Here is a 16,489-nt window from a genome sequence, read left to right as displayed (position 1 = left end):
TCTGTCGATGTTTTAAGTTTCCAGGCTGGCCTTGATTCAGTACCTGCATCTCTATTTGCTCACCCTTCCTGATGTAACAGATAGCCTAAAACATACAATGGCATTTTGTTTAAAGTACATATGGTAGTTATTACACTGAAAATGTACACTAAGCATATGTCTACAACCCTAATAGCTCCTTCCAACACTTCTACACGGCTGCTTCGACCCAGTCAATTTCTCTCACTGTTTTTTGGCCTTAACTTTCATTCCAGAGTCCTTCCTCTGCAATGGCAATATGGTTGCTTTTAACTGTTTTTGTTCTTTCAACACTACCAGGTAGCTGAAAGAGAACTTTTGAGGTGGTAAGATCTCTTACTGATCCAAATACATTTTTCTTCAATTAGTAAAACTAGCTTAGCAATTACCATCCCTATGTCTGGTTATTCTCCACCAATTGCTGATTTTTTCAAAGGCCTTTATCTATTAAACATAACTCCCAACCTCTTCCTCTCTCTTTCTCATTAAGAACTTCTATTTCACTATCCTACCACAATGTGGTTTACAATCTGATTTCTCTCTCTTTCACCTCCAAAATCACGTGTTTTCCTCTCTCTTCCAATAGTTCTCCATCCTGACTGTGTACTGAAAGTGTCTAGAGAGCTTTTTAAATTACAACTGTCCAGAACTTTATCCTCACTTCTCCCTTGACCTATTAAATCAAATCCTATAGTGATAAGGCCTAGGAATCTTTCATTTTAAATGCTCCACAGTTAATACTGATATGCAACCACAATCAAAACATGCTTTTCTAATTAAAAATCACAGCTTCTATTGTATGTCTACCCTCTGCAACACACTTTACATGTCTTGTCTCATTTAATCCTCACAGGAAGTCAATAAATATTATTATCCCATGTAATAGAATAGGAAACTGGGGCACAGATGAGTTCTTTTTTTTAAAAAAGTGCTCTAGGTCATACATTTAGCAAATTTTAGAGCAAGAACTTGAATCTGTGGCTTGAAGCCAAAGGCTGGCCTCTTCCCACTATGCTATACTACCAGCATCATCTATATTTACCAGTAGCCTCTATTTCCAATTCTCATTATGTCTTTGTGGGTTTATCTAAGGTGACAAAACAACTGGAAAATCCATATTTCCAAGAGCCTAATATCTTGTATTATAATGCAACCTGAAAGTATTTATGAATAAAAATCATGTGGCCCTATTTGATTGGAGTATAATTTAAATCCCAGTAGAGATAATAATGTTGCATCTCATACTTATTTTTGAGAATAAAGTGAACTTGAGAGACAGCAATGAATGCATATCCTACTCTCCAGTATTTTCCCCTGAAAAGGGGAAAGCATTCCCATCCCCAAGATGAAGACTATTCTTCAATGCTCTCCCCCACCATTCTCTGAGTTCAGTATCCTCCTTTCTCATCTTTCTTTAATGTTTTTTTTTTTTGCTGTTTTTCTTCTCCCTCTACCTGCAATTCAATTGACAGATAGAAGGGTGGAGAGAAAAGAAAGAGGCATGCATCATTTATCAATAATTTTCATTTATGGTATATTATTACCCCTGAATTAGTCATCTTTGCAGGTTATGCAGTTACAAACAATCTCCAAACTTCAGTGGCTTACAAACACAAAGATTGAGTTCTAGGTCACGCTACATGTAGGCAGCTGTGGGTTGACAGCTGAGGTTCTGCTTCCCATTTCTAGACTCAGACTAAGGGCATAGCCACTATTTAGAACATGTCATTCCCATGGCAGAGACGAAAAACCAGCAACGGAATCACTCTCAAGCTTCTGCTTGAACATTACACACATCATTGCTGTTCACATTTTTGACTAACTCAAGTCAAGGTCAAGCTCAAGGTCAGCGTGGCAGTAAACATTCTCTTCCACAGAGCGCAGCGCTCTAAGTCACATGGCATTGGGTGGTGGGCGTATAATCCATTACAGTGAAAGAGGGGTGAATTCTTGTGCAAAATAATGCAATCTATCTCAATTCCCTTTCTACATATGAGAAGCCCGAAGCTCAGAGGTTAAATGAACTTGTCCACGGCTACTGCAGCTGGTGGATGACTCAACCAAGATTGTGATGGAGTTCCTTCTGAGTCCAAAGCCAGTGTTCTTTTCTCTGAGCAGTCCGGTTGAAAAGTCGAGAGACAAACATTGTAGTTCTCTCTTCTGTTCTTCTTCCATCTTTCACACCAAAACTATTTTAAAACAACACGTCCGGGCTGGCCCCGTGGCTTAGCAGTTAAGTGCGCGCGCTCTGCTACTGGCGGCCCGGGTTCGGATCCCGGGCGCGCACCGACACACCGCTTCTCCGGCCATGCTGAGGCCTCGTCCCACATACAGCAACTAGAAGGATGTACAACTATGACATACAACTATCTACTGGGGCTTTGGGGGAAAAAAAAAAAGGAGGAGGATTGGCAATAGATGTTAGCTCAGAGCCGGTCTTCCTCAGCAAAAAAAGAGGAGGATTAGCATGGATGTTAGCTCAGGGCTGATCTTCCTCACAAAAAAAAAAAAAAAATCACGTCCTCTCAAGAACCTAAGAGTCATCTTTGATTGAACTCTCTGCATTTTCAATATCAAATAAAACTCTATATTATATAATATTTAATAATGGTATGTATTGAGTACTTATTTTGTGCCATACACTGTTCCGAACTCTCTTTATATATTGTCATATTTAATTTTTAACAATAAATTTTGTGGAAGGCATTATTCCATTTTAAAGATAAAGGAACAGAGTCTCGGTAAGCTGCCTAAAATGGCAGAGCTGGGGTGAGACAGAGCTGGTTTTTAATCCATGTCTAACTCTAATGCTTGTGCTACTATGCTGTGTACCATTCTGCTTTCCAACAAAAACCTCTTTGTTTTAAATATACCCTTACACTTTCTCTCTTCTCTACTCCAGCTTCTATCACCTATTTTTAGTTTTCATCTTCTCACACCTAAACTGCTGCTGTAGCGTCCTAGTTAGATCTCGCCCCCGAACCAGCCTGTTTCTCATGACTAGACTAATTCTCAAGCTCTGTCTTGATCATGTTATTTCTGCCTGCAGAAGACAGCTCTTGCTCACCACTGCTCCTGCTTTCATCCTTCCCACATCGAGATGCCTCCATCTCATTCCCAAGGACACCCAGAATGCAAATCCGCCTTATTTCCCACCATTCCTCAAACGTGTGCCTCTCCCCTAGTGTCTCTCATTGATTCCCACCTCACTTTATTCCCATTATTCCCCTTACCTGAAACTAGATTGAGAACTTCACGAGTAGGGTCATGGATCATCCTACAAAGTTGCCCCATGTTGATGGTGCCGGCTTTGAAGGAGGAAGTAATTACTTAACTGAAAAATCTTTACTTGGGCCCAAATATGGTGGTTTCTGCCACATAGTCCTGTGGACGTTTATAGGTGACTAGGTATGAGTGATCATGAGCTCCTTTTAGTTCTGCTGGATTGGGTCTCCTGAGTAGAGGGCAGATTCTAAATCCTCCGTGTCCCATGAGGACAAGTTGAGAAATTGAAGGACGGCAGATCAATGGAAATTTGTTTGTTTTCCAGCAAACATGAAAATAATGTTACATCACACCAACCACTCCAAGTGGCAATAGGACCAGCATTTGAGAGGTCAGGCGTCTCCCAAACCACAGGGTGAAAAATTTGCTTGACTCCCAGGAATAGAGAACAACAGAAATTGTGATTTCAGGTGCTTGTGAATATGTGTGTTTAGTAGAGGAAAGGATTATAAATTAGTGCCTACATTTACGGACACAAAATACTGTTAGTACGGTGTTCTCTGACTTTCCATTGACTAAGTAAAAATAAGAATCCTCAATAGACATCTTATGCCCCCCTAAAATATATAAATATTTGTCTATCATTCACATATACCCATGTTTTCCAAGATTTTTTTTTTATAGATTCCCAGATATATCTCATGGAGAAAATAAGTTTAGGTAAATTGTGCCTCTCTACTACAGTAAAAAAACTAGAAAACATTTGCAGCCAAAAAAGTACAGAATTTATTTTGTCTAATCTAGAATTTTCCAAAGTCATTTGCTTATGGAATCTTTTATTTGTCTAGTACATATAAGTATTCTACAGACCTAGTATTTCACGGGACACAGTTTAGAAAACTCTGCCTTTACTACAAGCTTTGAATTTACTGTGTCTACCTGAAATCAGGTTTCTGAAAAAGAAAATGACAGAGGGTTCTACTTCAGTAAATTGGCATAGGAAGGTTTTTCCAGAGAAAAGGAAGGAGAGAAAGAACCACCTAAAGAATCCCTTCTTTTATCCTTATTTTCCCTTCTACTCCTCCCTACAATTGCACACTATGTCTCATGAAGTTCCCAAAAGCTCTGTTATCCTACTATTAGTTTTAAATTAATTTTCATCCTCAAAAAAATCTTGTATATGTAGGTATTACTAGTCTCATTTTACAAATGAGAAAACTGAAACTCAGAGGAATTCTCAAAATTCTTTCCTCTTAGATATCTCTTAATCCAATGACCAAAATGCTTACCCTCTGCCTATCAGTAAACAAACTTGACTGTTAGAATTCATTGCTAGGCAAAATAGTTTCTTAACACATTTTTGTTGATTGGGTAACCATATGCATTGCAGTTGGGACACTGAATTTACACTTTAAGAAATGGCGATAATATGTGAAAAATATGTGTGATTTACGTGAACACCCTTGGCTTACGTCAGTTAAAGATGAGAAAGAACTAAACATTATATAATCATCCACTACACAGTGTATGTCTCTACACAGGGATAGATGTGCTATTTCAAATGTGAAAGTTACTAATCTATATTTTTTGGCCATTAGAGAATTGCATGGGCATGGCATTGTGATAGCCATATTATACTGTAAATTAGACAGATGTGGTAGCTATTCTCAAGTAGGTTGCCATCTAAGGAGAATTAACAACATGTATTATATTTTTATATTCAGATTTTCCCTGAAGATTTGCAAAGTTATGTGCAGGGAAGAGATACTGCAATTATACACTTTTTTTCCCATTTTAAACTCAATAACTTACAAGACTTTCCAAATCATTTCATCATTCCAAATGACTATGAAGACTCTCCAAAATGTATCACTTTCCTTTATTATTTTTTTTCCTAACTAACTCTCTTTTGCCTTGTGTTTTCAATCAGCCTATGAGAAAATTGTGTAAGCCAGCCAGGTGAAGTATTATACATTTCCAAAAGCATAGATTAGTGACTCATTCAGTTCCAAGTGGAAACATCAGAAAGTTATCTGGAAAATTAACAGTATTGTCACATATACTTTTTCATTAAAAAATTCTGTACATTAAAAACGTCATTTATGAAAACATAAACTTATGAAATTGATGAAATACAGTATAAATTATTCCCATTCTTATCTTAAATTTGTCTTATTACAAGCTCTCCTAGTGCTTGTATAATACTCAATAATTCAAGGTAAAAATTACTGTTCAATTTTGGGAATACATTTTTTTCTATTAAACTCATTCCAGATATAGGCAGTTTCTAAATAGTGGGGTTACTTTATATTTTTTTCTAAGATTCAGGTTGTATCAATGTAGACATAGATTATAGCAACCAAAGAAATAGCCAAGTCTGATTTTAAACAGTTATACTAATCTTTTGTGTATTATTCTTTGCATGTCCTTTGCCTGGTGAATACTCTGGAAAGCTTTACACATGGTCCTAACTCTACATCTGTAAAAACAGAAAATGCTCTTATTGATATCACAGTCTAAGATAACTGCCTTGCAAATTGCAGCATTCATTTTTATATTTCTGTTAAATGTCAAAGTTAAAGTGGTTGATTTATTTGAATACATTGAAAATGATGAACATATTTCAGAGGTGTGTGCAAGCTGGAACATCCTACAGGTAGATGTGAGGCATTTCAGATGCTTAGAGTGTATGTTACCCCTTCTATTGTGAATTTCAGCAACAGAAACATATTTAATCATGAACATTTGCAATCAGACACTACCATTAAATGTTTCTGATTGTACAACATTTATTGTACAAATACAACTTGTCCCTACTATTTTTCAAATCTATTTCCTAATCCAATTGGCTGCCACATTGAAAAAAGCTGAAGATATTTTACATGTTACATGTTTTTTGTAACGTAATCCACCATGAGGTGGATTTTACTTATAATTGGTAGCAGATTTTGCTGCAAATCACATCTTCACTATTTAGCAACTCTGTGATCTTGGACAAGACAACTATTCTGAGTCTGAGTTTTTTTATTAAGTTGAGCTAATAATTCCTATTTGTCTAGTTGTTATAAAATTAAACATTGTTTGTCAAAGTGTCTTGTAAAGTATTAAGCACCATACATATAGAAGTATTTTGTGTGTTGGATGAGTATGTACATGCATCTCTCTCTTCCATTCTAGGTACATATGTAAGAGTATAGATGTATAATATATATATATATATATATATATATATATATATATATATTCTGCCAACAGCATCAGCATCACCCAGAAATTATAAGAAATTCGGAATCTCCACTTCATCCTGGACCTACGGAATCAAAATTGGCATTTTAAGATAAACAGGAGATTTATATTAAAGTTTGAAAAGCGCTGCTCTATGTGGTTTACTTACAGTGTGATCTCTCTCTCCACAAACACACACATACATGTAGCAGCTAGAGAGCTAGGCAGTTATACCAAGAAAACAATATAGATTTATTATCTTGAGTTGATAAAAGAGTAGTCTAGAAAAGTACTTTCTATTTTAACTAGAACTGACGACCAACAGTAGTAGAAGGGTACAAAGTATTAAACGGCTCGTTCCTGGAATGGTGGTGACTATCTGTCAAGAATGAGGCAGAATAGATCATTGCACTGAAAGTTTGAATTAGATAATCAAAGAAGTCCCGTCCAATTTTGTAATTCTACTATACATACACACTTGTGTATTTATAGATATATACTCTAACCATGAACATTCTATTCCTATTTTCAACCTATATCTTTAGATCTGTTTTGGATGAGCCCAAAGCTACAGGTGACAGATTGATCTAATCTACTGTTATCAGAAATAGCATAATTTGCATTCCAATTGCTACTTCAGTGACTACCTCATTATTTGCAGACACTATTAAGAAAAATGTAGAACATTTGTGATATTTTAGTAGTGCAGTTGAGACTCACTATAATAATCACCACGCAAATTCACTAGACTTGTGAAGAACACTGTCATTCAACCAAGGGTCAAATAGGAGATGCCAGGCTTGTCTATACTGGCATTTACTAACACTGAGTTTTTTGGTTCATGACAAAAGATCGAGGCAAATGTTCTCGAGGCCATACTTTTTTTTTGTTTTTTGTTGAGGGAGATTAGCCCTGAGCTAATGTGTATTGCCAATCTTCCTGCTTTTTTCCTTTTTTCTCCCCAAAGCCCCGGTAGATAGATGTATGACATAGTTGTACATCCTTCTAGTTGCTGTATGTAGGACACCACCTCAGCATGGCTTGATGAGCAGTGCCTAGGTCCGCACCCAGGATCCAAACCTGAGAACCGGGGCCACTGAAGCAGAACATGAGAACTTAACCACTCCGCCACCGGGCAAGCCCCAAGGGCACATTTATTCATTTACGTGTTTTTTTGTTTTTGTCATACAGAAAGCTGTACATATTTAATGTATACAGCTTGATGAGTTTGAAGATAAGTATACGCCCTGAAACCATCATGACAATCTATACCATAAGCATATCCATAATCTCCAAAGTTTTCTCTCGTCTTTATTTATTATTATTTTGGGTGTGATAAGAAAAACGTAAGATAAGATTTACCCGCTCAGAAAAATTGTAATTGTACAATACAATATAGTTTAACAAAAGGTACTATGGTGAATAGTAGACTTTTAGGCCTTATTCATCCTGCATAACTGAAACTTTGTGCCCTTTGAGCAATGCCTGTAAGTTTCCCCTTCTCCCCAGCCCCTGGCAACCACCACAGTGCTGGAAGATAAACCTCTACTTTGAAGTCTGCGAACTAAATAAATGATATGCTTGTTGATGCTTGTTATGACTGTTTAGGCAAAGCATATTATTTAGTTTGTTTAGTTTTTACAACATACATTTTAGCAGCAATGGTGTTATATCCTCGTTATATGTGTTTCTACCTTGGTTTATCATATTACAAGTGTATTGTTTTTTTCATACTTAAAGATGCTTATCTATTTTCCTTTCTTCCCAGCAGCAATGCTCCTTAGACCATTTTAGAAGGAGGTTTTCACACACTGTGACGGAAAGAGTTCATAATATATGGAATCTCAGTCCTGATCATTAGGTGAAATAATTAAAAACTCATTTCCAATTTGGGAATTTATATACCTTTAGATGAAAGAGTACTGACCAAACTAGAAATAGCACCAAGCCTTAGATACGTAAGAAGGTCACCCCTGAATTTTCATTCTCACTAAGATATTGCCACAGTATTGGCTCTCTTTTATTCAAACATTGAAAGATGACAATAAAATTTTACCTATGCCGTGTGATGCATTAACAATTCAAAAAACAGCTACAAAATATATTTTTTAAATCACTCTATGAAAATGTTCACTTCATCAAAGTTTCCCTTCCAAGCAGACTCTTCTAAGGTGTGTTTTAATTAAGAATTTTAATTGGAGGTTTACAAATTTGCAGTTTGTGATATGTTTAATTTCTATTTGAAGTCTTGTGACATTTATTTTTAAATCACTATTTTGTATCTGATCTACCACATTTTTTACAATGCATTTAACATTTCATATAAATTATACAAAGTAGAGTTTTAGTCTCCCTCAGCTCTCAGCTACTGCTGCACAAGGATTTTGGAAGAAAAAAATAGAAATGATCACATCTCTGTAGCTCATTTGCAGAAAATACTATTTAAATTTGTTCTTAATGTAAGACTGAAATTAATCTTGATTTCCCGTCAAATGCACAGGGATTTTACAATACAGTTCATAATAGTGTTTAATTCCTCTAGGGTACGAGTTAAGATAAACAAGTCACTGACAGTGTTTATCTATAAATATAGCAGATGGTGTGGGACTGAGGTTGGTTATTAACTCTGCCGACTTTAATTTCATGGTTATAAAACACTGTAAACCTCACTGTTTATAAAAGGCAGGGAAGAATCTCCAGTGGGCTTCAGTAGCCAAGAAACCCTCTGTAACATTAATCTCTCTAACTGATATTTGGTATCCTCCTAGGGTGCAATATTTAAGATTGTGGAGTGATTGCTAGACATATTAAAATTTTCACTGGGATCATTAGCTAGCATTTCTGTCATTGATCTATTATAACTTTGTTAATGAGTTCCATGTGAGTGGAATTTAGTGAATGAGATGATTCTTTCTAAACTTCGCTAGGTGAATGTTTAACAATTACTGTAGGCAGCTGTATATCTAGAAGATAGCCTAATTTATCAAAATGATACATTTTTTCTTATACACAGATGAATTGTGATACCTAGCTAGACCAAATGTACTTAGGGATAGAATTTCATAAAGGAAAACTATAGCATCATTCGAATAATCAGCCAAAGTATATTATATGCATTTACATTTAGGCCATGAATCTGCCAAACACTTCACAAATGCCATAGAATTAAAAAGAAGCAAAATAATTTCTTTAATATTCTGAATTGATTTAAATATGAAATTTTATTATGATCATTTATTTCACTAAAAAATCTGTATGCTCAATTTGATTGAAATTCTTTCAAAAACAAGGACCACTATTATAAAAATATTATTCGAAATAGCTCAATTTTCCATTCCAATTTTATAGTAAATAACAAAATTTATTTTGTAACCACAAAAGTGAAACTATTTCACAAGTTCTACCTCTATTACTTTTACATTCAGAAAAGGTTTATTTCTTCCCTTCCTAGGGTCAGACTTCTATAAATATGATCACCCAGTATGTGAATTTGAGATTTAAAAGTCTTGGACTAAATAAGTCTTAACTGTGTTAGAGTTCAAACTCCTTGAGAAAGGGTTTTCTAATGACAAAATCCTCAGTTACTTTTCCAGCTCTTATATTGGGTTGCTTCTCCTGGGCCCACCCTGAGAGTTTTGTTACTGATCTGAAACAGTCTGTTTCCTGTGCTTTCTACTGATTATTTCTAACATGAACCTCAAACCCTGGCTTACAAGGAGCTGGCTTCTGAACAGCAGCAGCCTGGGGTGGAGAATGGAACTGTCAGTAATATATCTTCTCATCTCCCTTCCTGCTCAGGGCCTACTGTCACTAGATGTCATCGGATGTAATATCCGCTATTTGATACACTCATTTCTGCAAACTGTCTACTCAGACTTAGACTTCCATGTCTCAAAATGCATGAAGCATCTGTAACAGAGGGCAGTAAAGCCTCTCTCAAGGGGAGGCTTTCTTTCTTTCTTTCTTTTAAGCCTCAAAACCCACCTGAATCATCATCAAAGAAATTGGTTATTGGGTTATTGGTATGTTTGACATTCATATTTGTGTTGAATTGAGTCAAAACTAGAAGTGATATCAAGTCAAAGTTATCAATAAAAATCACCTAAAATAGATCTATTAATTAATTTTAAGGCTTGCATCTTTTTGTCTTGTGAGTTGTAAGGTGAGGTGGAAATGTGTTTAGCAAAACATGGCCAAGAAGACCAGGGCCACAGAGTGGCCAAGAGGAGCCCTTAAGTGAGACAAAAATAGGTAACAACAACAGAAACGGAAGGGGTTAGAGGAGGGTGAGAAAATAGGGGAAATAAGCAAAGACAGATACTGAACAGTCTGAGTGTAAGGGTGAACAGAGTGATTGGTTTAGGAGTTCTCCTTCATAAGAATTCATAAATACAGTGGGTCTTAGGAGAATGAGATGTCATTAAAAGCACATTAAAAGAGTAACTCTTGTAAAGAAGCGATCTTTTTTAATAACCCAATGGGTAGCCTGAAGTTACTGTCTTTTTTTTCTAGTCTATATATAAGATACAATGAACTATCTTATAAAATGTAATCTTTTTTCTACTCGTGGTTTGAGAAACAAAACAAAAAAACCAGTTTGTATAAGGAAATTATCTGACTGACAGGTGAAAAAAAAGCTGTTAATATTTAAGAAAAGTGCCCTCGCCTTCATCCTAATCCATCAGATTTTATTAAAATACTGTCATAGAAATAAATTGCTGCCTTATAATATAAAGCAAATTACCACCCATGGGTAAAATTAATGCATGACCTTTAAATACTTTAATCTCCTTTTCATTATTTTCTTTCAGATTATCCGCTCCTGTCTAATGTCAAAGGCATTGCACTGCATAAAAGAAAACATGAAAAGGGAATCACTCTAAGTGGATTTCATCCCCCCTTCAATGGTCAGTTACAAATCAACACTCTATGATGTTTTTATTATTTATTCTTTCTAAAAATCCAGTAATTTTTTTTCAATCTTTTGTTTCTAGGAGAAGTAATCTATGCTGTCATGTGCATGACAGTCACCTGTGGAATCCTTCTCTTGGCTATGTTCAAGCTGAGGTAACTGGATACAGATCAGAAGGAAGGATGGAAGGGAATCAGCCCTGTGAAAGCACATTTCACATGGCAGAGTTTACAAAGGGCTGGAGAAAGCAAGTTTCTCTGTTAAGACATAGTAAATCAAATTTTAATGTGGGATAGGCCCATGGAAACGTTCCTCTCAGTCTTCACATGTGAGAGAAATGTGATTGCAGGGAATTTTTTTACATTGCATTTTACAGCACATATGCATTGTTCCCCCCAATTAAGCTGTGATCAATCTTTTCCTCCAAAATCCAGATTGAGCTTGGCTGCATTCCTTATTGAAATCACTTGCAGGACTAATCAGCTCTCACAATGGACCTGTTGTATACTTCATACAGTTGCTATTTACCTGAAGATTTATTTACTCTTCACTCTTATTTCTTATATGCTAATGAATTTTATTATGTTTTAATATACAATTATTAAAAGACACATTTAATGAGGCCTCACAGTGTACCCTTAGAAAGATTTATTCCTATTGCCTGACATTAATTCACTCTTTCCAAATCTTCTTTTTCCTTGGCTGCCTTCCTTGCTGGAATGCGGTAATGGTCCAGCTACATGTGAGATTTAAGATTAGAGATCTATTAGTCTCTAGATTTCTAAATGTTCAGAGTTTAAAATTTTTCCACTTATTGACATTTACAAATAGAGACAAAATGGTATGTATTTGCTTACCTTTAATTAAAATAATAACCTCATATTTAAAGATCAATGATGTTTATTTGCTTATTCATTAACATATGTATATCCTTGTATATAATTTGAGTATCATAAGTGTTAACAAATAAACTTATGTGTGTGTGTATAGTATATATTACACACACACATAAATTATATTTCTTAGGAAGATTAGGCCCAGAGAGGAGCAGGGGCAATGGACATTTCTCTTAGCTCATGACACTCAGAAAGGAGGACTCGGTAAATTACACAATGCATGTACACATATTGCTTCTTCAGAAATCTCAGAGTTAAAGGCCTTGACAACCAGGCAGATAAAACGAGAGAATCAAGTGAGGAGGTGTACACGACACCAAAGGGTTGGGCACATGATGAGTGCAGGCTCTGCCTAAGAACTTTCAAACTTCCTTAGTTTTAAACGCAATGCCAGCTAAACATATCCACTTGTTGGATCCCACCCCTCTAACCATTTAATTTGGTCCTCACCAACACCAGTACCAAAACAAACAGCTTTTCTCCAAGGCCTCAAAAGTTGTATTTGTATGAGTAGATATTCCTTGGGTTCCAAGATATGGTTTAAAGGCCAAATAGTTACAGTCACTTTTAAGGGGGAAAAATAGTCTGGCATTTATTAAACTTCCCTTTATTTGGTTTAAAATATTTAAGAGCACTGTTCAGTTACTAGGCCTGCCTAGATATTCCATCACAGACATATTGTTTCAGAGAAGCCCAAACAATTTTCTAGCCTAGCAAAAATCTTATTTTAATGGATTTCAATCTTTATTTCTTAGCCATACACGTAATGTATAAAGTTCACATCTGCCACATAGGCCCACTGGTTTTTACAGGTTACTGTTGTGCTACAGATAAGTAAGGTGATGGCTATTCAAATTCCTTGTGTATCAGCTATAAGTTGACCTCCTTTCTTGCCTGCGTAGAAAGGCATATCCCTTTACCGGATGACAATGAGATCGTTATAGACAAAAGTTTTGAATTTACTTTAATATGTATTCTAAAGCAAATCATTCATACTGTTAAGTATATTACATTTAGTTACAAATTATTTCCCATGTAATTTAAAGTTGATCCTTACATGTAATTTGAAGGATCCAGACCCAGGGTTAAATAAATGACAAAAGTAAAAGCCACGATGAAAAGAAAGAACAAAACAAAGCAAAAGTATCAACAACAAGACCTATGTTACCTGCATCTGGAAATATAGAATGCCTCCTTAGTGAAGGAAGCCTGGTTGCCACTCACCTGGTGGTCAGGTCTAACCCCTGTGAATACCTCTCTGCAGTGAAGATTACGGTTTTTGCATTTGTTCCGTGTTATGCTAAATTAAAACATCCCTAACCATTCAAAAAACTTGCCGAGAAACTGATAATTAAAAAATGAGAAAAGAAAGGACTCTTTGAAAACGATTCCTTGGAAATCACAGTTAAATGCATGATACTTCCTAGAAAGACTGTAGAACATTCTACTATTGGGACTTCGCATTTAGGAACTTGATTATATTTCCCCTCCAGGCACAGAATCCATCCAAAAACATAAGCATACATACATTTATAAAATCCTTAAAATAGCACATTGTTAACTTTTACTTTTATTTTTATATAGAACCTTCAGAATATCAAGTCAAACAAGAGATCCTTCACCAATGCAAATACCTGGAGGACTCAGGATTCACCAAGAGTCACGGACCATTAACTTTCTTTAAAGCAAGTCTTGATAGCCAGTCCATGGAATATCTTAACTGTCATCAATAAGCAAAATGTTAAGGTGGATTTAATGATGTTGGGTCGTTAAGTGTAATGATGTAAGGTATAATAATATGGCCTGATGTTAGATTTATTTTTTCTTAAGAAAATATTCAAGTATAAATATATGTAGTATCTTTTATGACACTGGTACAGAATTACAGAATTGCCTTGAAGGCAAAAAGTATTATCCTAAGTTACAGTCTGCAAGATTTGTTTCATGATAAATTTGAATCCATATAATAGTAATTAGTTGCATCATAATATGACAAATTATAGTTAGCAGAGTTTTTTCTTCTGATCAATTTTATAAATTCCCATTAACTTGCCAAAAGCAAACTGCTACTAAAAACATCCAGTATATTTGTTATTTGTATATCCATTTTCAAATCATTAGCTACATCATTAGCATTGACTTTAAGTTTCTAAAGATATTTGGTTAGATGATTAGTCTTAAAAATTGCAAGTGGTATCTTTGGATTTTTGTGATTTAAATACTGTTGAACTTTACTTTTTTAACTTGATGTCTTTATTTCATACTCCAAAAGATGTAAGGCAACCGCATTGGCTGAAAAATCAATGTGCACTTCAATAATGATATATTTTATTTGTTAATTTATTTTTTCTATGCCAATTATTATGAACTTCTGCAATAATAAAGTAACTTCATAATTGTTCCTTTCTGTATTGTTTCTATATTGTTACTCTTGGCCTGATTTGACATCAGAGTATAATTGTGATTAAAAAATTGTGGAAAAGATGTTTATTAGTTAAGTTTTTGATACATATATGCTTTTCAACTGTCTTAGCAATACCCATTGCTAAGAATAAATATGAGCTTATTTTATCTATAGTGGCACAGAGGTGCAAATATTAAATAACCTGAGCGTACTAATAATTAGTGATATATTTACAATTAAAGGTCAAACATTTTTTACCTGTTTGGTCTCATGTCTATTGCTGTTCACTATGCTTCAGATCAAATTGTCTCCACTGAATTAAATTTGAGGTTAACATTTGGCTATGTTTACTCAGAGTAATTGAAAAAGCCATCCTTTATCTTTTAAAACAGGGAAGAATAATGTGGTGAGTCACAAATTCCCCTCAAAGAGTTCTACATATTCCAGTGGCAGTTAACTCTCTAAGTTAATATGAAGAGAATGTAGGCATTTCTGTCCCCAAATCATTGCGTTTTAATTTGGGTTTGCTAATGCCTGGGAATACACAAACTGTTCTCTGGAAAACCGAGGAAAGAAGTCAACTTGCTTTTAGAAATATGTTTGTGTTGAGCAGAGGAGAGGACAGAGTGTGAAGCAGAAGTCCTCCCTTAAAAACAGAATCCTGTCTCCCAGGCCAGCAGGAATGAGTAGGCCATTCTAGGCAGAATTGCAGAAGCAGGAATCAGCATGGAGCATTTAGAAAACTCTAGTCAGCTGCCTCTAGAGCAGGGAATTCACATTTAGAAAATATGAGACATAAAACATTAAATATGGGACATTAAATAAAACTAAAATCAGGACTGAGACACTAAATATCCTTAAGCATGAAGCTAAGGGGTTGAGACACTCCAAATGTGGCTTTTGGGCCCCTTCAGGACACGGCCCCCATCTCCACCCTCGTCTTTTTCTCTTTCGTCCTTTGGGAAGCCTCCGTGAGCAGCCTTTCCCTGCCCCGGGTCAGGTACTCAGTGCTTCCCCTATCTTAGATAATGCACTGCACTACAATTTATTCTTCATTATTGTTTTTCTCAGCAAATTGTAAGCACTCTGATTGAATCTGTTGGCTCATCTCTGATATCCATTCCTTTACAAATAGGGTATATTCAGAAAAAAAATGTTCAATGAATGGATTGCTTCATTTGGAAGGAACTAGGAAGTACCTATTTTGAATATTCTTCTCTGAGGGACTATCTATATCAACTTAGATCACATGTGTATCAGTTGGATGCTTTTATTTGTAATGAAATGTCTTAAACAATAAGGAATACATATTATTTCCTATAACAAGTTCAAGGCAGAACATCTCCAGGGTTGATTAACTTAGCAGTTCAATGATATCTTTGAGGACTCAAATTTTTCTTTTCCACCATTCTCATTGCTACTGAATGGCTGGCACGGTTCAGGCTTTGGATTTGGATTTGAAGACATGGAAATGTAGAAATTCAAATTACCATAACTGACTTAGTCTAATAAGAATTGACCCTGAATCAGCCGGGAGAAGGGTAGTCTCCCAAATAAAATCTGATTTCTGTTAGCAAGGAGGAACAGGAGAGGGCTCTTGGGTAGGCAGCCAACAGTTTCTGCTACAAAAGTCTTCATTATCAATTAAGTGATGGATATCATGGCCTTGAACAAATAAACCAGATCAGTTTGGGTTTAAGTTCTACTTTTCATTGGCTATTTGGAACTAAATAGCCCAAACCTAAAAAGTGTTTCTCAGCCTATCAAAATGCTTGAGCTCCACCAATTCAGGATTTCTTTTCTATTTAT

At 35.5% G+C, this 16,489-nt stretch overlaps 1 protein-coding gene across 1 annotated transcript in view; it reads left to right on the top strand.

Moving 5' to 3' along the window:
• Positions 1-14,995, top strand: part of GFRAL (GDNF family receptor alpha like) — a 53,829-nt gene extending 38,834 nt beyond the window's left edge. Inside the window, exons 5-7 of the mRNA XM_058555450.1 lie at positions 11,280-11,375; positions 11,463-11,535; positions 13,861-14,995. Coding sequence (XP_058411433.1) covers positions 11,280-11,375; positions 11,463-11,535; positions 13,861-13,960 — 269 coding nt within the window. The 3' untranslated portion in view covers positions 13,961-14,995. The remainder of the gene's footprint in view (positions 1-11,279; positions 11,376-11,462; positions 11,536-13,860) is intronic.
• The last annotated feature ends 1,494 nt before the right edge of the window (positions 14,996-16,489 follow it).

This window comes from Diceros bicornis, chromosome 14 (assembly GCF_020826845.1).
Source record: "Diceros bicornis minor isolate mBicDic1 chromosome 14, mDicBic1.mat.cur, whole genome shotgun sequence".
Taxonomy (NCBI): domain Eukaryota; kingdom Metazoa; phylum Chordata; class Mammalia; order Perissodactyla; family Rhinocerotidae; genus Diceros; species Diceros bicornis.
This window is presented reverse-complemented; position numbering and strand designations above follow the sequence as displayed.